Raw genomic sequence first — 21,831 nt, forward strand, 5'->3', positions numbered from 1 at the left:
AGGGATGCAAACTTGAATGGTAGAACTATAAGCAAAATTAAGCAATTATTTCATTAGGATAGAGGGTGGCGTGGTGGATAGCTGTAGTGGGGAAAAGCATGCTAAAGATTTCTGAGAGGCGGGGTGGTAGAAGGGGAGGAGGGCGGGGGGTGGGAGTGAATGGGTGACGGGCACTGGGTGTTATTCTGTATGTTAGTAAATTGAACACCAATAAAAAAAAAAAAAAAAAAAAAAAGATTTCTGAGAGGCAGCCAATGTTCTATATTTTGTCCTGAGTGGTGATTACAAAGTTGTTCATTTTACAATATTTTGTAAATTTGTACATTTATGTTCCATGTACTTTTTAATATATAGTATGTTTTACCTAAGAAAAGTTTTTAAAAATGAAAAGGAAAAGTCAATAAAATTGAGTGCAGTGGTCATTTTTGGTGGAGACAGGGACTGGATTGAAGGCAGACTGGGAACTTCCAAGGAATTTGCAATGTTCTATTTCTGAAGCTGGGAGGTAGATACATTATTGTTTCTTTTATTATACTTTAATTGTGCATATACTTTTGATATTATATGTACAAAATAATAAAGTACAAGTGATAAAAGAAAGTTGATAAATTGGAATTCATCAAAATTAAAAACCTATGCACTTCAAATGAATACCATCAAGAAAGCAAAAAGATACTCCACAGAATCGGAGAAAATATTTGCAAATCACCTATCTGATAAGGGATTTGTACTTAGAATATATAAAGAATTCTTTTAATCTGATAACAAGAAGATGAGTAACAATACTAAAATGGCAAAGATAATGAACTTTTCTCCAAATAAGACATACAGGGATCCCTGGGTGGCTCAGCAGTTTAGAACCTGCCTTCGGCCCAGGGCGTAATCCTGGAGTCCTGGGATCGAATCCTGCATCGAGCTCCCTGCATGGAGCCTGCTTCTCCCTCTGCCTGTGTCTCTGCCTCTCTCTCTCTGTGTCTCTTGTGAATAAATAAGTAAAATCTTAAAAAAAAAAAAAAAAAAAAGACATACAAAAAAGATGTGTCAATAAGCAAATGAACAGATGCTCAACATCAATAGACATCAGGGAAATACAAATCAAAACCACAATGAGATACTACTCTACACCGAGGTGTAAAAAAGGGACAATAACAAGTGGTGAGGATTTGAGAAACGAGAATTTTTATTTATTGCTGGTGAGAATGTAAAGTGGTGCACCCACTCTATTTTTTATTTATTTTTTTAAAAGATTTTATTCATTTACTCATAGAGACAGAGAGAGAGACACACACACAGAGAGAGAGAGAGAGAGAGAGAGAGAGAGAGAGAGAGGCAGAGACACAGGCAGAGGGAGAAGCAGGCTCCATGCAGGGAGCCCAACGTGGGACTCGATCCTGGGTCTCCAGGATCAGGCCCTGGGCTGAAGGCAGTGCTAAACCGCTCAGCTACCCAGGTTACCCTGGTGCACCCACTTTAAAAAGAATTTAGAAGTTTCTGGAAAATATTAAAAACAGAGACACCATATGACTCAGCAAGTCCAATTCTAGGTATATACCTAATAGAAACAGAAACGGATATGCACACAAAGACATGTACACAAATGTTCATAGAAGCATTATTCCTAACAGCCCCAAACTGGAAAGGATCCAAATGTTCATCACCTAGAAATGGATAAAAATCTGGCATATCAATACAAAAGAGTATTACTTGGCAATTAAAAAAAAAAAAAGATGTGCTCATCCACATTACGACATGCTGAATCTCAAAAACTTTATGTGCAGTGAAAGAAGCCAGACACAAAAGATCACAGTGTTTAATTCCATTTATTTGATATGTTCAGAATAGGCAGATCTATACAGATATACAGACAGAAAGTAGGTGAGTTGCTGCTTATGGCTGGGGGGAAATAGGCAGTGGTTCTTAACAGGCCTAAGCGTTCTTTTTGGGGTGATGGAAATATTCTAAACTTAGACTGTGGTATGGCCACACAGCTCTGTAAGTACATTAAAACTCATGACACTATACATATAAAATGGGTGAATCTTTTGATATGTAAATTATCTCAATAAAACTTTAAGTTGTCAGGACAGCTACCATAAGTATTATTGCATTTTTCAGAAAGAAAGTCTTTTAGAATTTGATCTTACTCTGTTGGTAGTTTGTTTCCTCTCTGCTCCCACATCCTTCATTTTTAAGGGGGGAAAATTACACGGCAGAGTACATATTAATTTTTTTAAGCATGAAACAGTATAAACCTCCACAGATTAAAAAAATATTCTCAATTGCTAAACAACTGAAAATATTTCATAGGGTTGATAAAGAACAAAATGGATTTTGAAAAAAAATGAAAAACATTTTTTTTTTAAAAATGGATTTTGAAAATAAAGAAAATAGGCTGTTTACAATAAGGTAACTTTCAAACTTCCAAACAATAGACTAGAGAGCTTTATATCATAAACCTTGAAGTATTAATAATTTTTAAAACAACTTAATACAAGATAAGCAACATTCTCAGCACCTTAATGTTTCCACAAAGTAAATAAAACTCTGTGTAGGGATCCCTGGGTGGCGCAGCGGTTTGGCGCCTGCCTTTGGCCCAGGGCGCGATCCTGGAGACCCGGGATCGAATCCCACATCGGGCTCCCGGTGCATGGAGCCTGCTTCTCCCTCTGCCTGTGTCTCTGCCTCTCTCTCTCTCTCTCTCTCTGTGACTATCATAAATTAAAAAAACAAAAACAAAAACAAAACAAAACAAAACTCTGTGTACTCTTGCATCAGCTAATACAACTATTTTAGTTATTTTAGGAAACATATCTGTAAATATCTGCCTTTCTAGAAAAAACTTCTACAGGACAGTTTTTCTTACCGATGATGTGAGGAGGAAACTGCCTGGTCTTGTTAGTTGAGGAACTGATGTTCCTGCAATTGCCATGGCAACCGTCTGGCTGATCATGCTTCCGCTTTCACTTTCATAGTCATCAGTGGCTATACAAATTGGTCTTCCTCGTTGATTATGAGTTTCTGGAAAAAAATAATCCCCAAATAAACAAAATTCCATTTAGGTTAATTAATAGTTATGGAGCATGCAATTTCCTATTCTCCATTACTCTTTAAAAGGAAAACCTATTAACATGAAATATTTATCATCAGATTTACTTATTTTAAACAATATTTTGAACATTAAATTTATTCCTACAGTATAAATTCCTACAGTAACATTTATAATTCTGTAGAAAACTCACAAGTCAAAGAAGATAATAATATAAACATTTCCACCTTCAGATAAGGAAGCCCACTTTAGCAATCAAAATAATGGTTGAACTACTCAACTATGAGTCCCTTAAGGACACAGTTGGTTATCTTGGTATCACCAGCTTTGTTCAAGTTCCTAATGTGTAATAGGTACTCAGTAAATAGGTACTCAGTTTGTTTTTAAACGTTTTTATTGAACTGGAAGTACTTTAACTGGAAGAAGTACTTTGCTAGGTTAAATGTGAACAACAGTGTTTTTTTTAGGACAAATGAAGGAATTCAAGAAATTCTAAATATAGAAAGCAAAAGCAATAAAACTTTATGAGTTCTAGTTCTTAAAAAGCAACATAATTTCAACTTATTAAACTAGTGTTCACAATAAACATTCTTGTTATTCTGATGAATATTAATTTCAATTATATATGTGTGTTGTATATATATGTGTATGTACGAATGTGTATGTATACATATATGTGTGTATATATGAATCAAAGTGAGCCTGAGGGTGGTAAACATCTGCCAGTTTTCTTATACATACATGTATGTGTGTGTGTGTGTGTGTGTATGAATGAATCAAATTGAGCCTGAAGGTGGCACACATCTGCCAAGTTTTCTTATATATATATTTTCAGATGAACAGTATAGTCTACCAAAAACCTGTTTTCTAATAGGTAGGTATATAAGTGCTATAAATCATTATTTTAAAATTCATCATAAGGACTACTTAAGGAAAGCTTGCAGTGAATTCTCTCACGTAGTCAAAAGTTACTCAGTAATATGGTTAAATATTGACAGTTTACTTATGTCAGTGTACATTTCTTTATATTTCTCTTCCTAAAAAAAGATCTTTAGCCTCAATATATTTCTAATACTTTTAAACACTAAGATTTTCTTTAAGATTTATTTTAAATATATATTAAGTACCTGTAAAGTCATAGAGCTGAGGAACAGTTTCCATGATAATGCCAATCAGAGGTAGATACAACATGGCCACCCTAGCCTTTGTCTGGGGGTCAGAGTACCGTGGGTCTGAGTCGTGACTGGATAGTAAATTGTGTACCATATTGATGACTTTCTTGTGCAATCCAAACAGTCTATTTAAAAAGAAGATGAAGAAGCAGCAGCAGCAGTAAGGTCACAGAGATTAGTTAATATCTTTAAAGCAAACAGTAAGTCACAGTACCTAATCAATTTTGTTTAACTTAAACTCTGCCACATATTTGCAATGTTTTCCTATAAAACACTTCTCATTACAAAATTAACAAATGTCTTTCTGTATAAAGTAATGATAGAGGGAAAACTAAATGTGAAACAAATTCACTAGGAGTAAATCTGAATATTTTTACGTTAACTCTTTATTAGTGTATATTCATATTAAATAATTTAAGACCAGTTATGGTTATATATTTTTATTATTATTATTATTTTCTATTCAGAGGCGGAGAGAGAGAGAGGGGCAGGCAGAGAGGCAGAGACACAGGCAGAGGGAGAAACAGGCTCCATGCAGGGAGCCCGATGCGGGACTTGATCCCGGGTCTCCAGGATCACATCCCAGGCTGCAGGCGGCACTAAACCGCTGTGCCACGGGGGCTGCCTTATGGTTATATTTTGAAGCAAAAAAGAAAAAGTAAATTTTGGGGAGTCAGGGTGGGGGAAAAAAAAGTAAATTGTAAGTAGCTACACATTCTATTTCAAATTAGACCTTTTCACATTTACCAAAAATAACTTTTATCTCTTTTTTCTAAAAGAAAAATCCTCTACTTAATAAATTATGCAGTCCATGGGTGGGTGGGGGGGGGGGTTGTCTCTGATGGCTTGCTTGCTTGCTTGCTTATTTATTTATTTTAATTTAATTTTTTTTGACAGCTTTATTTAAACTCAACTTCCGGGATGCCTCGGTGAATGCTTTGGTTAAGCATCTGCCTTTGGTTCAGGTCCTGGGATCGGGCTCCACACCGGGGCTCCCTGCTCAGCAGTGTCTGCTTCTCCCTCTGCTTCTGCCCTTCCTCCCCACTTGTGCATGGTCTCTCTCAAGTAAATAAAATCTTTAAACAAAACAAAAACTTTCTTGCTCATCTACCTCATTTGGGCCTTCTGTAGACTCCCAATACTAGCCTGAGTTTCAAGTGGGCTAAAATACTCATCATCACACTTTTTTTTTTTTTTTTCTCAGATTGAAGGTGCTTTGACTATGTCAACCATTCTAATCAAACATTTGGCCAACTTTTGACAGACCCTTAAGGCTACACTTGGCAGCCATTTCACGTCTCCTTCTCTTCCCGTTAGCCTCTCACCATCAACCTTGGGGAAAGACCTTACCTTCAATTTCTGTCTTTTAGGAAAGAAAAATCATTCTGAATTTGCTCTAGCCAGATCTTTTTTTTTTTTTTTTTTTTTTAAATAAATTTTATTTATTTATGATAGTCACAGAGAGAGAGAGAAAGGAGGCGCAGAGACAGGCAGAGGGAGAAGCAGGCTCCATGCACCGGGAGCCCGATGTGGGATTCGATCCTGGGTCTCCAGGATCGCGCCCTGGGCCAAAGGCAGGCGCCAAACCGCTGCGCCACCCAGGGATCCCTCTCTAGCCAGATCTTTAACACAACTCTACTTTTATATCTCCAACATTCCTTTTCTGACTCAGAAAAAGTTGGGCCTTCTCTCAAAAAATAATTTCTCCAATGAACATCATGTTTCTTCAACAGCTTTGATGCCCCCAGTCACTATATTCTTCCCTTCTTTCTTTCAAATAATCCTTTCCTATGTTGAAAACATATGTTCACTTGAAACCACTCTCTTCTAGCTATATACTATCACTCAGTAATAAACTAATAATTTCTCCAGTGATAAACTTCCTAAATGTACAGTCCATTGTTTCCATTTACTTCCTAATATTCTACTCCTTTTCTTTGAAACTGTTTCTGAAAGCTTACCACATGGCACTGCATAACCTTTATCATTTAACAGCTAAATAATTTCTTAGAGATACTGAACTTATCTGTTTCCCTACCTACAGTAGGAGGGTAATTACCTGCCTCATAAGGTGGTTGTGAGAATTAAGTTGCATAATTTATGTAACATACTTATTAGCACACTGTCTTGTACACTGTCTTCCTCAGTAAATACTAGCTCTTATTGAGATCACATAGCCAATTTCAAAGTTGTGATTAGAAACCAGGTGGTCTTCCTACAGAGCCCTTCATCTTATCAGCTGCTTTACATTGCTATATCTGAAATCCAGCTGGAGATTCTTTCTTCTTCCTTCCAGAGTTTTATTCAGAAAGTGTATTTTTAAACACTGTCAAGAACCACATCTAACTGACATATCTCAGATTTTATTCTACAGTTTTCTACTCAACACTGTCATCTTATCTTTTCTTTTCTTAATTTTTTCTCCAGTAGTTCTGACCTTTTTCTCAAAAATCTTTCATTTTACCCAAGTCTAAAATTCTGGCCATTTGCTTGTTATGTTCTCCCCTTTGAATTTCTGCATTACCAATGATAACTCTCAAACCCAAGTGTGTGTTCCTTAGCTCTCTGCAGCTAGCAGCCCGACCATAATCTACAAATCAACTCTACCCACTCATCTTTCTAAGCCTTTTTATAGGTCTACATTACTGAGTCACAGGCAGCTATTAAATACATGTTTATGCAGAACATCCAACGTTCTATTTTCAGTGTTAAGGATAAGATGCTGTCCCTGTTCTTAAAGAGTTTGCTATTGCAAGAGAAAAATAATAAATAAATAAAAATAATAATTGTCTCACAAATGCAGTAGTAAAGGTATTAATCTTCTGTAGAAGTATGTGCTACATAATTAGCATTTAATCATATTGTTTCATAGTCTTAATTTTCTAACTATAATGAAAGTTTCTGGAGAGCATATCTTTGATCAATATTAAAACATTATTGCAACACAAGGAATTATTCTTATTAGCAAGCAGATGAAGTAAAAAGAAAAGCACTCCTCTCAAGGACCTAGCTAAGACAATGTAGGCTGTATTTTATATATATACCACTAAAGAATATAAAATTTAGAGATGGGATGTGAGTCTCCCAAAGTCAATTGCTCATTCACTGAAATTAACATCTGTTTATAAATATGTAGTCATCTACTTGTACCAGACACAATTCTAAGGCATTGGAAGTATAGCAGTAAACAAGAAAGATAAATCTTATAAATATTTTAGAAAATAAAAGATTTCATGTGTTCTCATGAAATCACATTCTAATGGGAGGAGACAGAAATTAAGCAGCAAATTTCAGAGAAATGTTTTGTAGAAAATAAAAGAGGGCTACATGTATAGGAATGATGTGGCAAGGCAGAATGGCTATAATTATAATTGGATGGCTAGTGAAAGCCTCACTGAGAAGATACTATTTGAGTGGAGACCTGAAGAATCACGAGGAGCAAACTGGTACATGACAGTCTTAGGGTAACATTAGCATTGCTTTAGGTAGAGAAAAAAATCCAAGTGCAAATACCCTAAAATGGGAATGAGTTTGGCATATTAGAGAAACAGAAAAAAAGACCAGGATGGCTATATTTTAGTATGTGGGGGAGAGAAGACAGTGGCAAAAGCATAAAAGAGCCAGATAAGGGCTTTGAGGACCATTACTTAAAGTCTGGATTTTAGGCGTACCTCGGTGGCTCAGTTGGTTAGGCATCCTACTCTTGGTTTTAGCGCAGGTCATGGTCTTGGGGTCATGAGATCGAGCCCCACATTGGGCTCTGCACTGAGCACAGTCTGCTTGAGATTTTTTCCCTCTTTCTCTCCCACCCCCTCCACCCCTGCCCCACCTCCTGCACACACACATGCACTCTCTCTCTAATAAGTAAAATCTTAAAAGCTGGGATTTTACCCAAAGAATACAAAAACATTAATTCAAAAAGATATATGCACCCCCTATGTTTATTGCAGCATTATTTATAATAGCTAAGGTATGGAAGCAATCCAAGTGTCCATCAACAGATGAATAAAAAAGATGTAGTATATACCTACAATGGAATATTAGCCATAAAAAGAATGAAATCTTGCCACTTGCAACAGCATGGATGGATCTAAAGGGCAGAAAGCTAAGTAAAAGCTAGGTCAGTCAGAAAAAGATAAATACGCTATGACTTTACTCATATGTGGAATTTATGAAATAAAACAAACAAAGAAAAAAGAAGTAAGAAAAAACCCCAGTTTTGTTATGGAGAACAAAAGAGGGGAGGGGGACAGGGCTATGGATGAAATTGACAATGGGGATTAAAGAGTGTACTTGTGATGAGCACCCGGTATTGTATGGATGTGTTGAGTCCCTATATTGTACACCTGAAACTAATACTACACTGCATGTTAACTAATTGGAATTTAAATTAAAATTTAAAAATTTTAAAAACTCCTACTAAAGATCCTATTATGTGGATTTTTAAAAACTAATTATTACCTAAAGGAATGACGATCACACAGACTTTTTAAAACAATTATTAAGATAGAAATACCCTATGGGGATGCTAGACCACAAAAATCAAGCTATTTCTATAAATTCAAATTATCAGGTAATATGCCCTTTCTTTACTATATCAATTTTCAAAAATTCTGTACAAGTGTACTTAACTTTAGAAGGTCTTAAAAACTAAGAATATTTTGCTTATAGGGCATATTTTGAAATAAAATGCTACATAGTATAATGGCAAACAATTTTCCTTACAAGGAATAGAAAACTAGTCCATTTTCCTCAACTGAAATGTGTCTACTGTATATCAACAAATCTAAGAGTCTACCTACTAACAAGCACAAGCATTTTGTGTAACTATTAAGAAGGAAAAACAAATGCTACCAAATAAACCATGACACGCCACGGAGTTAAAGACCAACCTCAAACTCAGAGATGATTTTTTTTTTTCTTAAAAATCAATGAAATGAAAAAATAACATGGGTATGGAACTTAGTGAATACAGAAGTAGAAGAAGAGTGGCAAAGGATATTTTTCTGATTTTCAGGAAGTGTAAGTACATTACTTCTGTCCCATTCTCCAAAATCAAACTGCTATTCTGCAAGGCAAAATAAATGTACTCACCCTTCAGCATCAGGGTCTACAATGACAGCCAGCTCTGTTAATACAAGTCCTGCCAAATAATGCTGTTGGCGGAAAGGCACGGACAACTCAAACATATTTGCAATCTTCTGGTCTTGTACATTTGTGGAAAATCCAGAACTCTGTTTGGGAGGGAGGCAGAACAAAACTATAATAGCTGTGCAACAAAACATCCTCCAGACAGAATGTTATGACAAATGCCGTATGGGCATTATCTCAGAGTAAGACACACTTTGCCTAGGGTAGTTTATGTTACTACTATTTACATTGGAGAAAGTAACTGCTCTTACTTTTGATATAAGAAACTCTGATAAATAATACTTTTATTTTCAATTTCCCTTTTCTCATATTGAAACTTTTCCATCTGTTTTTTTTTTTTTCTTTATTCTTTTAGCCACTTAATGTTTCAGTATTATACCTTAAAGGAGAAAAAAAGTAACTAAATCCAAATGATGTGTATTTACTGCTGGGTACAAAAGACATAATGATAATCAAAGCTATTGGTTTCCAGAGTAAATCCAAATACCAGTAAAATTGTAATTCAGAGAAGATATTATCTACAAAATGCCACCATTTTGTGATGCATTCAGAGTTTTTTTTTTTTTTTTTAATTTATTTGACAGAGAGAAAGAGAGATCACATGAGCGTATAAGCAGGGAGAGTGGGGAAGGGAAAAGCAGGCTCCCTGCTGAGCAGGGAGTCCAAAGTGGGGCTCAATCCCAGGACGCTAGGATCAAGACCTGAGGCAGATGCTTAACCGACTGATCCACCCAGGTGTCCCCACTCACAGAGTTTTTACAAGATTTTTAATAATGCAAAATAGCATCCCCCATGATATAGTTCAAGACAAGAGTGTCTATAATCTTGATAATGGGGGTCTCATCCCCCCAATTCATATTCAGGACCATCCATGTGAGGTCTCATCCTCCCAATTCATATTCAGGACCATCCATGTGAGGTTTTTTTTTTTTTTTTTTTAGAACAACGATTCTCTGCAGAGAAATCTTCTTCTTCTTTTTTTTTTTTTTTTTAAGATTTTATTTATTTATTCATGAGAGACACACAGAGAGAGAGAGAGAGGCAGGGACACAGGCAGAGAGAAGCAGGTTCCGTGCAGGGAGCCTGATGTGGGACTCGATCCCGGGACTCCAGGATCACGCCCTGGACTGAAGGCAGATGCTTAACTGCTCAGCCACCCAGGCATCCCAGAGAAATCATCTTCCTAATAAATATATAAAATTATGTTTGCCCCCCTCACCCCAGAAAGGGTGAGGTCTCTGTTATCTATTAGAATCTTAAATTAATGTAGTTAGATAAGAAAGTAGGGAACAAGATAATGGAAGGAATTATATTAATTTCTCAGCTGAATGAGATGTTCAGAAGGGAGTTAGGTGTAGACAAATGTGTTTCATTAAAAGTTTTAGGAACTATACTTATGATTAATTTCTTCTTCACTGTATAGCTAAAGACTAACGTTATCTGTTTTAGGGAGAAGTATATGCCAGACAGGTAAAAGAGTGTGTGAAAACAGGCCAATCCATAATGAAAAGTTGTGGGTGCTCTCTGATGTTTTCTAAGCTAAATGAAGTTAAAAAAATTTTTTTTATCACGCATCTAAGACTGATCTAGGCTAGGGAATTACACCCAGGAATTAAATAACTCAAAAAAATTACAAAAAGTTAAGATCAATTTTGACTTGAAGAAATTAAGAAATCTTATCTTATTTGCTTCAGGAATTATATAGCAGAAAGAACGTTTCACGAGAGGGAAGAACCAGGCTTCTCTGACACTAAAACTAGAAAAGCCCTTTATCTCAATCTGTTGATAAGACACATTATAACTTGCTATGATATCCCCTTTTTGTCTTGACAGAAACTACTAGCTGCTGAAGTCCACTGCCACACAATAAAACCTTAGGAATAACCATTTAGTTCTCCTTTTGGTTTTCTAGGTACGAAAGAGGGAGGCAGGGCTTTCTCAGGACTGCACTGCAGTTTGCCTTCTTTCTCTGCTACTTCATTTCTTTTCCTTTCACAGGTCTTGATTCCCTAGTAAACATTTTTCATCCAGAACTCAAGACAACCTTGCATCTTCAAGAAAACCCAATCTATGAAAACATCTAAACAAGCTTAGATAAGTGAATTCCCTCACATGGATGTACATAAATCTGTACAAGGAAGACAACATAGTAGTTAAGAACTTGGGCTCTGGAATAAAGTCAAAATGTGCCTTGATTCAAAGCCTCACTCGGCCACTTATTACCGTGTGACCTCAGGTAAGCTAATGACTCTTCTATGTTTCCTATGTAAAATGAAAATAATAGAACTTACCTCCTAGAATTGCTTTAAGGAGCAAATAATTCATACTTATAAAGCACTTAGTATGGAGCCTATCACATAGCTATTATTCAACAGTATTTATCATTTTTTCCAGTGTTTACAATGGCTTCTTATAAACATAGGCTTAAACAAATTTTTTTTTCAGACACTTTGCATACCTGAGATGTTGCAGAAGAAACAGAAGGTGATGGTGATGCAGGTGGAGTAAGCAGACTGCAGGGCAAGTTTAACGTAACATAGTGCTCATGGCTACAGACAATTCGCAGAAAATCCAGTCTCAAGGACACCAAGACACTTGGGTTTGGTAATGAATAAAGCTTTGAAGATACCTTGTAAGCATCACATAAATAAAAGAACACCAATTGAATATATCATTTCTCAAGCCAACATCAGGATGACAGATTACTTAGTGAGCAGTTTGGGTTTTGTGGATACCACCAAAATAACTTCATAGAAGAAATGATCCACTCTTTGGATTATTAGCACCCTGTGTTAACCTATTTGTCCATTCACCCAGCTGCAAGATAAGCTACTTTGAGGCGACATATATATGCTACTTTGAGGAGACATATATACACTGACTTAATAGCTTTGGCATCCCTGGGGTCTAACTCAATGTTTGGCAAACACTAGGAAGTCATACTGCTGACATACTGCTGACAATATTTTCAAGTCAGTCAGTGCCCACATATAGTTCTAATTTTTCTATTAAAAGGAACATACGGGGTGCCTGGGTGGCTCAGTCAGTGGAGTGTCCAACTTTTGCTTTCAGTTCAGGTCATGATCTCGGGGCTGTGGGAACAAATGCTGAGTCGGGCTCATATTCAATGTGCAGAGTCTGTTTGGGATTCCCTCTCTCCCCTTCTCCCCACTCATGTGTGTACTCTCTAAAATGATGAATGGATGAACGGATGAATGAATGAATGAATGAATGAATGAATGAAACATATAATAAAGGCATCTGATAGAATAGATCTTCAAATTCTAAATATTTGACTGCCAAACAGCATTCTGAACTAGTAATTCTCAGAAATAAGGCTGTGGACCAGCTGGGAAATGTTGCACAGGCACTGCATCCCATGCTCCCTTCTCCCATCCACAGGATTCCAACTCCTCAACAAAGCTGGGATAGGACCCCAAGAGCTGTTACACAGTTACACTTAACATTTAGACTAGTGACTTGATGATCTGCTTGAGAATGGGAATCAGAGTCATGTCTTGGCCAGTAAAACCAAGGAAATGTCAGCTGTACAGATACCAGCCTGCCATAGTCCTGTGTCCTCATTAAACAAATGGAATTTATTTTTGCCTTACTAATAAAAATACTCTGATTTTATTTTTTTAAAGATTTGAGAGAGAGAGAGAGAGAGCAGGAGGAGGGCCAGAGGGAGAAGGGACAAGCAGACTCCCCCGCTGGAAGCCCGATGCAGGGCTTAATCCCAAGACCCTGAGATCATGACCTAAGCTGAAATCAAAAGTCAGACATTCAACCAACTAAGCCACCCAGGTGCCTCCAAAATACACTGCTTTTGGGGGTACCTGGGTGGCGCCATCCACGGAATGACTGACTTTTGATTTCAGCTCAGGACATGATCTCAGGGTTGGGAGATCATGCCCCATGTGGAGTAAGCGGACTCAGTGCAGAGTCTACTTGAGATTCTCTCTTCGAGCCTCTCCCTCTTCCCCTCCCACTATGCTCTAAAATAAAATAAATCTTTAAAAAAATGCTGCTTTTTAAAACCATTAATATATGAATGTGTTTTCGCAGATCACTCAGCAACTCTAAAAACAGCAAACAGTATTTAAATTATTTGTTAATTATGCGTTAATTAATTAATTATGCATTACCTGTTTATAGCAGGTCTTAATAAGGCTAAAAACAAATCCTCTATCCATAACAGATAACAGATCATTGAGAAAGAATGCAAGGCTTGTGTTGAGTCTCTCAACCATTTCTGTGTCCTGGAAAACATAATAAAAAACAAAAACAATTAAAAGCATGATAGTTTAATGTGATCTTGGTAATTTTTTGATTTTTTAAAAAGTTATTACCTTCTGAAATCGTGAAACTATATCACTAGCAATTGTACTGACAAGAGCTGCAATATCATCCATGAAACGTTCTGGAAAACGACTTTTCCTTGGTGCATCAAGTTTATCATTAAAATATAAATGATGCACCATGCTCTTTACCTGAAAAAATAAATAAGCCATCAGTTTAATTTCTTTTGAAGGCAATTAACAGTTAATCACATTAGGGCTATTTCTTCATTATACTGTGTGACTTAACAGATAGCTGGAATACTTCTAGCTCCTCAAATATTTTTAAAATCTCCCTGCAATATTTTGTATGTTCCTGAGAAATATCAAACACAGTTCAACTCAATCACTGTATCACCTTCATAAAATTATTCTGGCTATCAATACGAAAAGAATTATGAATATGAACAGAAAAATATTTTACCCATTAAAATGGTTTTAAATGAAATCTTCTAAGACAACATTTTGACATTCCATATCCCCCAAACTGTTAAGCTTTGAGAGACTAGAAACATTGACTCCACTGCAGTGTCTTCAATATCTAACAATATCTAAGTGACATATGGTGAATGTACATTAAACACTGATGACTCAATAAGAATAAGATATTAGGTAAAAATTAAAGTGATTTACATGTACAAAATGCTTCTGGGAGCACCTGAGTGGCTTAGCTGATTGAGCGTCCTACTCTTGGTTTCAGCTCAGGTCATGATCTCAAGGGTTGTGGGATCCAGCCCTACAGCAGGCTCCACACCCAATATGGAGAATGCTGGAGATGCTCTCCCTCTGCCTCTCCCACCACATACTCATGTGTGCTCTCTCTCTCAAATATAAAAACCTTTCAAAAGAATGCATCCAAATTTTGATTCCTATTACAACAATGTGGTAATAGTAATATAGAATTCAGGGAAATTGAAGCCAAGGTTCAACAATTAATAAATAGCAGAGCTAAGTCTTAAACTGCAGCATTTTTACTATTCTAAACTAATTTGAACACACATATAAAGACCATCAAAAAATAAGTCAAAATTACAGTTTGATCTTATATTAAAAGCACAAGAATTACAAAACTTGGTGTTTATTCTCTAGTGGAAAAAATGAGTTGCCCATCACTTATTATATAGGGTCCCTGGCTTACTTTCTTTTGTGGATTAGTAAATCTGTAGAAAAATTTTCCTCTTATCCCCAATATAGGTAACATTCAATGTTGAGAATTACCCTATGATGTACTCTGGAAGCTCCTTTTGTTTCTCTTCCTTTCTCTTTTTGTTGTTTTGTTTTCCTTTATTTTTTTACACATTTCTCTTTTGGAAGAAAAAGTTTCAATGACTTCAGCTTCTTAGAGGTTAAAGAGAAATGTCTCTAGTGCCAGTACGCCTGAGTTTGAATCATAGTTCTGCTATTTAAAAGCTATACCAACTTAGACAAGCTACTTAATCTCTGTGCCTTGATAATACCCAGTCCACAAGGACAGTGCTACCACTCTGTACACACTTAGCCAATCTTTTCTGCCTTTGTGTATATATGTGTTTATGTATATATAAATACTAAGATATGAATTCATTTATTTTTAATACCATTGATTAAATTGAGCAAAAAGTGTTGCTTTTTAATTGGCTGTAAGTGGCATTTCCCTAAGAGCTTTCGAAAAGCTGTAAAGATCTCGAAAGCCCTTTTTATCTATGTTTGGGATGAAATCTACAATACTGCCATTTTAATAGCCATGTCCACACTAAGAAATAATGTATCACGTTTCCTTTAAAAAGATAGCTGGGGAAAAAAAAAGATAGCTGGTTCTGCAATCATCTCTAAAAAATAGTTAACAAGAAGTTTATAATTCCACCTAAGTTGTGCTCAGTGTCCACAGTGTTTATTTAGAGATGTAATAAATGTAATTTGTCTTGGAGGCACATGTAAAATCATAAGGGGGCAATGGAAAAGGATTTTTCGGATAAAATAATGAACTAACACAAAGCTGTTAACTAAGGAAAACAGTATAAAGAAATGTGTTTAGCTTGCTCACCATTAACTCAAAAAAGAACCAGGCTTGTTGCAAAGCTGATTCCCGAACGCTGCCACTGCAAACAACCCACTGCAAAGCCAGCTCCTCATGAAAAAGCTATCCAGAATAAATCCAAAGTTATTATCAAAGTCATATCTGCTGATAACACAAACCAAATAATAATGCAATTACAAATGAAGATATGAGAATAAGCAAAATAAGGCATGTGAACCATTCAATGATGCAGTGAGGACACCCATTAACGAAACGGCTGTTGGTACATGTAAGACGGTAGCATGTTGAACAGCTGAAAAAATTACATGTTATCTTGCAGTAAAATGTAATTTTAAAAGGACAGGTGGGAAATAGCCTCCTAAATTGTACCTGCAAACAGAAACTAGATCAAAAACTGACAGTTACAAATACGATCTTGTTTGTGCCTTAAATACATATTTCAACATATGTAACTACATTCATGAACTTTGCTGGTACAATTTAGGAAATACCTTCAAAAATTTAAACATTGATATAAGCCATTAATTTTCAAGTTTTCAGGTATCTGAAGTCTTTTTATAAACACAGCAGAAAATTCCTGCCTTATAATGGATATGCATACAAAGCATTTGCAAAGTAGTGTATATCAATATGAAAAAGGACTAACAAAACTGTGCATAAGGGAAGCAAATCAACATATCTTACTAAGAGTGATAATTTTTCTAACTCATCTTCCTTTCCCTGGAGATTTAAAACACAAAACAGAAGCAGTTACAGAAACAGAATTCAGAGTTGATACATTTTTGGTACTAAAATTTGATGATCAAATTTGATTTCAAACAGTCAATCCCAAAGTTATAAACATTTTAATAATATAAAAGAGCATACACTGGAGTGGTATGCCCAAAAAGGCATCAGACAAGCAGTGCTTGCTCAAATGTATTTTTAAACAAATAATTTAAATGTAATTACTGTAACATACTGGTTACGTAAAGAAATCTTACATCTATTTAATTGTTGGAATTTTCCCCCTATATGGATTGTCTTCATATGAATCTACCTTTTTAGTTGGTAAGCGTCCCGTTAATGTTTGTAAGAAACTTGACGTCTCTGTGTGCGAAGACATACGATTACAACTTCGATCCATAGCCTATGGAGTGGAGGTGAATGAATGACGAGATAACATTAAAGTCTGCTGTGGATGACTTTGCAGCTCAAGGGTTACACACAATTTTTAAAATAGTTTTCCTGTGGTTTCAACAACTGTTTTATTATTGCTCATCTAATTTTCACCATTTTAAGCTGCTTTAATGACAGTGCAATAGAAGTATCAAAATGGTTTCTATATATTTTTAGTAAAAAAAAAATGGGTATTTTAAGGATTATATAAATTCAGAGTGCTGCAAAGAATGAAACTTTTATCTGTGTGATCTATACACATGCGCACATCTAGTAAGAAAATGAAAAAAGTAAAAACATACTTCTCACTGGTCTCAGACCAAATAAAGAAATTAAGAATTTTATATTCAATAAAGAAAAATAAAAGGTTAGAATGGTTTCTTTCGTGTTTCACTACTATCAAAAACTACTATTCAGATTTGCCATATACTTCAAATATAAAACATTTACGATATTAAACACAGAATTAAATTCTTCAAGAATAAGAGCATTTCCCTCTAAAGCCAATACACAGATGAGAAGTATATTTTGAGGAATCATGCAGTATTAGCTATGAAGCAACTAGACTTAAGTAAGCAAAACCTACTTCATCTGTTATAAACAAATTTCATACTTTGCAACACAATACAAAGAAAAATGGATTTTTGCTTTTGGTATTAAATCTTACAGCATACACTGTTCACATTTAATTTCAGCTTAGTCCCAGGATTTCTAGTCAGTAATTATAAAAGAAAAAAAAAAGAAAGAAAAAAAAAAAAGACAAGACAGTAAATACTAAATGAAAAAAAGACAATAGCTACACTTTAAACCAAAAGCAGATGGTAAACTGTCAAGGTTTTGTCCAAACAAAATTTCTGAAAATTCCTACTGAAAACGTGCTACCCCCCTACAGTAGAAACTGTTACCAAAGCCATCAATCGCATAAGCAGCAGGCACTGAAATACTGATAGGGTAATATAGGAAGGGGGGAGGAGGAGACAGGAAGTAGGAAAGGAGAGTATTACTGGTGCAATTGGTGGTATTCATGCATAGTAGTTGGAAAATGTGCTAAGTAAACAAAAATACACACTTTTTAATGATTAAAAAGCAAGCCACTGAAATCACAGTATGTACTAAAAGTAATGTTCTAAAGGGAAACATCAGCAGCCAATAAAGAAACCTCTAATATAAACACCACCTGTGTTGACTCTGCACTTGGACTGGGGTTGGATCCCCATGGGGCAGCTTTTGGACCACCAGTGTTAACCCAGGAATTGGAGCGATCTAAACCCTAAGCATATAATAGAAAGCAGTTGGAAAGGAAAGAAATATTACATGTGGCATGCTATAAATTATTCTTAAAGAAATCTAGACTTTCCAAAGCAAACATGTCTTTAATTAGTACTGTTAAAGCAACCAACATTTTTAGGCACCTAGAAATATTAGTTCACCAAAATTACCTTATTATGTAATATAATTTGTTTTGAAATCACAAAGAACATTAACTATAGCATTTAAACTTATCTTTATATAAAGGGATCGCCTTGAAGTACCAACTGAAGTTCCCACAGCACCATCCCCCCAAATTCTCTTTGAAGATGGGATGAGTTAGCAACATAATTGCCTCTGAATCTAACTAGGTTTTAAAAGAAAAAAAAAATCAAAGAAAATCATTCCTTCTTGTCTAAAAGACTTTACTTTCATTTTTTCATCGGTTGAAACTTGTGTGCATTGATATTCCATACTTCTATTTGACCTTGCTTCCTCTTTCACTTTCTTTTAAGGGACCAACAGGAGAAATTTAGAAAATTAAAAGAATTTAGGGGGAAAATGACTAATATTTGCTCTTACCTAAAAATATTGGTGGATTTGGGGGTTGTGTTCAATTTTATTGTGCTTGTTGTAATTAAATGGGCTACTGTTTTATATAAATATTATCAAGAAAAGCATTATGATGGCGCTGTCTGTAGGAATTACATCTTCACCGTCACTGTCACTGAAGTTAATCTGATATGCTACTAATGTGTATGATCAGAAGTGAATTACATCTGTTCTTCTCTGAAAGATACTATCCCGGGTGAAGGGAACTGGAGCTTTAATTTCTTAGATCTGACTGATCATTAATTGGGAAATTTTATAACATTCAGATTCTGGGCCCCATCCCCAGAAATCCTGATTCAGCAACCTGGGCTGTGGCCTGGAAGTCTGCTAATAGAACTGGAGCCAGTTATAAGGGACTTTTAGAGGACTGTTGGAGTAAGACAACCCAAGATAAAGAGACCAAAAAAATAAGGGTGTCAGTATGCATCCACTCCAGAAAGCACCAAAAGATAGGTAAAGGAAAAACATGAGTAGTAACAATAATAATCAACTGGTTAGACACGTGTATCACCTGGGAAGGTCAACAACAATGAATATGCAGGGCCTTACCTCTGAACAAGTAAGAATCTTGGGAGTGAAGCCCATGTATCAGTACTATGGGAGGGAATGAGGATTAGGAAAAAGGAGGAAAAACAAACTGCTAACTCTTAAGAGCTTAGATTTGGGGAGAATATTTCCCTTTCTTTTCCTCCTATTTTTCCAAAAATACAGAGTGGTTGAAATGATACAATGATCATCCATTTCCATTTATTTTTAATACTGATTGTGTAAGCAAGTGTTGAAGTTCAAGACCAAGTTATACTGCTTACTAATTGTAAAACCTGAGGTAAGTAACCTAATTTTTTTCAGTTTCTTAGTATTAAATAGGAATAATGATAGTCTCCCTCAAAATCCAAAAAACAAATTTGAAAATGGAAGTAAATTACTAAATACAATGCTTCAAATATACTAAACACTCAAAAAACAGTTCTAACAAAAACTTCCTATGCATGTTCTTTTAAATGCTTCCTAGAAAAGCAAATGAGACAATATTTAATACCAGTAAAATTATGTCATCAGATTTATTTAAAATAAGATACCTACCTTTACAGAACCCCATTATTTCAAATAAAAGCAAATCAGCAGATAAGTTAAAACAAAGGTTTTCAGCAGTCCCCCCAATTATGTCTCCCCTGTATAAAGTTCTTTCTGCCAATTGCAGTTTTTACAACCACTACTCATGTTACAAAAATACATAAACATCTGAGTTTTGCAGCATTACAATTGTGCTCTTCCCAACATAAGTTTCCACAATACCAATAATTTTCCTGTACTCTTAAATTCATTTTTCAACTCTTTAATTTCCTTTAAAACTAAGCCACATGCTAATCAATAACGTAAGAATAAACAATAAATTTCTTCATGCCATCATATATTATGCCCACAATACTGAGACTGAGCAGCTACAATTGCATCAAGTCAAAGCTAACTATTTAAAGAAAACCTATGAGCAATTATTTTATAAAGCAAATAACTGTCATAATTTAAGTGTTATAAAGCTAAGAATTGTATCATAACTTAGTTAAGCAAATTCATCACTGATATTTCCTAATGTCATAGCTATGTTTACTGATCTCCACCTAACAGAACAGATTAAACGAATGTGTACACATGTGCATGAAAGCGTTTTTGTTTTTGTCAAATCTCTGCAACATTATTTTGTCCCTAAAATATAGATAGGCTCCTTCCCTGAGCCAGGCTCATATTGTATTTGACTTTATATCAACACTCCTGTTAGAATTCAAAGATTTTGCTTTGTATCCACAAGTCCTCAGCATAGTGCCCAGCACATAATGAGCTCTCAGTGTTAAAAAATAAATTTAAAAATAGGGAATGATACATTATAAAGAAACTACATATCCACTTAAAACTGCACTGGCATTTGATTAAAAACAATAAAATTCAAACTTGTCATAATCACATATTTAATGTTAAAAGAATATTGCCAGGGCAAAGAGATCAGTTTTGGCAAAAATAATTATGAAAAAGATCTCACAAATCTGATTTTACAGCCAGTAGAGTAATAAAATCCTATTGATGTAAGTATTCTTGAATTTTAGGAGTTCTGCATTTTATATTAGAGAATAAGGTATAAAACCAAAACTTTCGGGATCCCTGGGTGGCGCAGCGGTTTAGCGCCTGCCTTTGGCCCGGGGCACGATCCTGGAGACCCGGGATCGAATCCCACATCGGGCTCCCGGTGCATGGAGCCTGCTTCTCCCTCTGCCTATGTCTCTGCCTCTCTCTCTCTCTGTGTGACTATCATAAATAAATAAAAATTAAAAAAAAAAAAACAAAACTTTCATAAGGCCAAATCTCTTAAGACTATTAAATATATAATTAATCTTAACAGCAAGAAGGCAAACAAAAACACAACTTTAATTTTTTTTAAAAACACAACTTTTAAAGTTTATTCTTGCAATTCTTACTACCATTCATTCACTGAGTATCTATGGAGCACCTTCAATATGCTGGCCATTATGGGTGCTCAGGATACATCACTCAACAATTATGTCTGCCCTCATGGAGCTCATACTGTGATACAGGTAAACAAACACTAAAAAATCAACATAGCCACTAATTTATATGTTACATTAAAAGGTAGTAAATGTTATGAGATAAAGAAACAAAATAAGGGGATCAGAAGTCCCCAGGATAAGGCAGAAGAGAAAGAAACACCAGTTACATGCATTTAAATAAGGTAGCCAGAGTAGACCTCACTGAGAAGGTGGTCCTCTGAATAAAGGCTTAAAGAAGGTGTAGGAGTTAGTTGTAGGATTATCTTGCTCAGAGGAATGAGCAACATGGGGCTTGAACTCACAACCCCAAAATCAAGAGTTGCACTCTCCTGACTAAATACAACAGGGGCCTCTGTAATGACATAATCTAACTTTTGCTTTCTTGTGACTTAAGCTTTTAAAGCAGTGTTCTGCTTGCTATGTTGTGAAGAGAGTGTGGGTTGGAAGCAGTGAAACCATCTTTTAAGTTCATTTCACTGATTGAGGAAGATGGTAGTTCAGACCAACTGGTAGTAGAAGTGGTAGCGAG

The 21,831-nt window shown here is 35.6% G+C and overlaps 1 protein-coding gene across 8 annotated transcripts in view; it reads right to left on the reverse strand.

Moving 5' to 3' along the window:
- The window catches only part of DOCK7 (dedicator of cytokinesis 7), a 219,588-nt gene that overhangs the window by 58,248 nt on the left and 139,509 nt on the right, over nucleotides 1-21,831 (reverse strand). For 6 of the 8 annotated variants that reach the window (XM_072820523.1, XM_072820522.1, XM_072820527.1 and 3 more), the window contains 9 exons: nucleotides 18,062-18,154; nucleotides 16,766-16,855; nucleotides 15,733-15,828; nucleotides 13,722-13,862; nucleotides 13,518-13,631; nucleotides 11,828-11,998; nucleotides 9,313-9,452; nucleotides 4,174-4,343; nucleotides 2,864-3,018 (listed from right to left, as the gene is read on the reverse strand). In XM_072820523.1, coding sequence (XP_072676624.1) covers nucleotides 2,864-3,018; nucleotides 4,174-4,343; nucleotides 9,313-9,452; nucleotides 11,828-11,998; nucleotides 13,518-13,631; nucleotides 13,722-13,862; nucleotides 15,733-15,828; nucleotides 16,766-16,855; nucleotides 18,062-18,154 — 1,170 coding nt within the window. The remainder of the gene's footprint in view (nucleotides 1-2,863; nucleotides 3,019-4,173; nucleotides 4,344-9,312; nucleotides 9,453-11,827; nucleotides 11,999-13,517; nucleotides 13,632-13,721; nucleotides 13,863-15,732; nucleotides 15,829-16,765; nucleotides 16,856-18,061; nucleotides 18,155-21,831) is intronic. The other 2 variants (XM_072820525.1, XM_072820526.1) reach the window with 1 other exon arrangement.

Source organism: Canis lupus, chromosome 3 (assembly GCF_048164855.1).
Source record: "Canis lupus baileyi chromosome 3, mCanLup2.hap1, whole genome shotgun sequence".
Classification (NCBI taxonomy): Eukaryota; Metazoa; Chordata; class Mammalia; order Carnivora; family Canidae; genus Canis; species Canis lupus.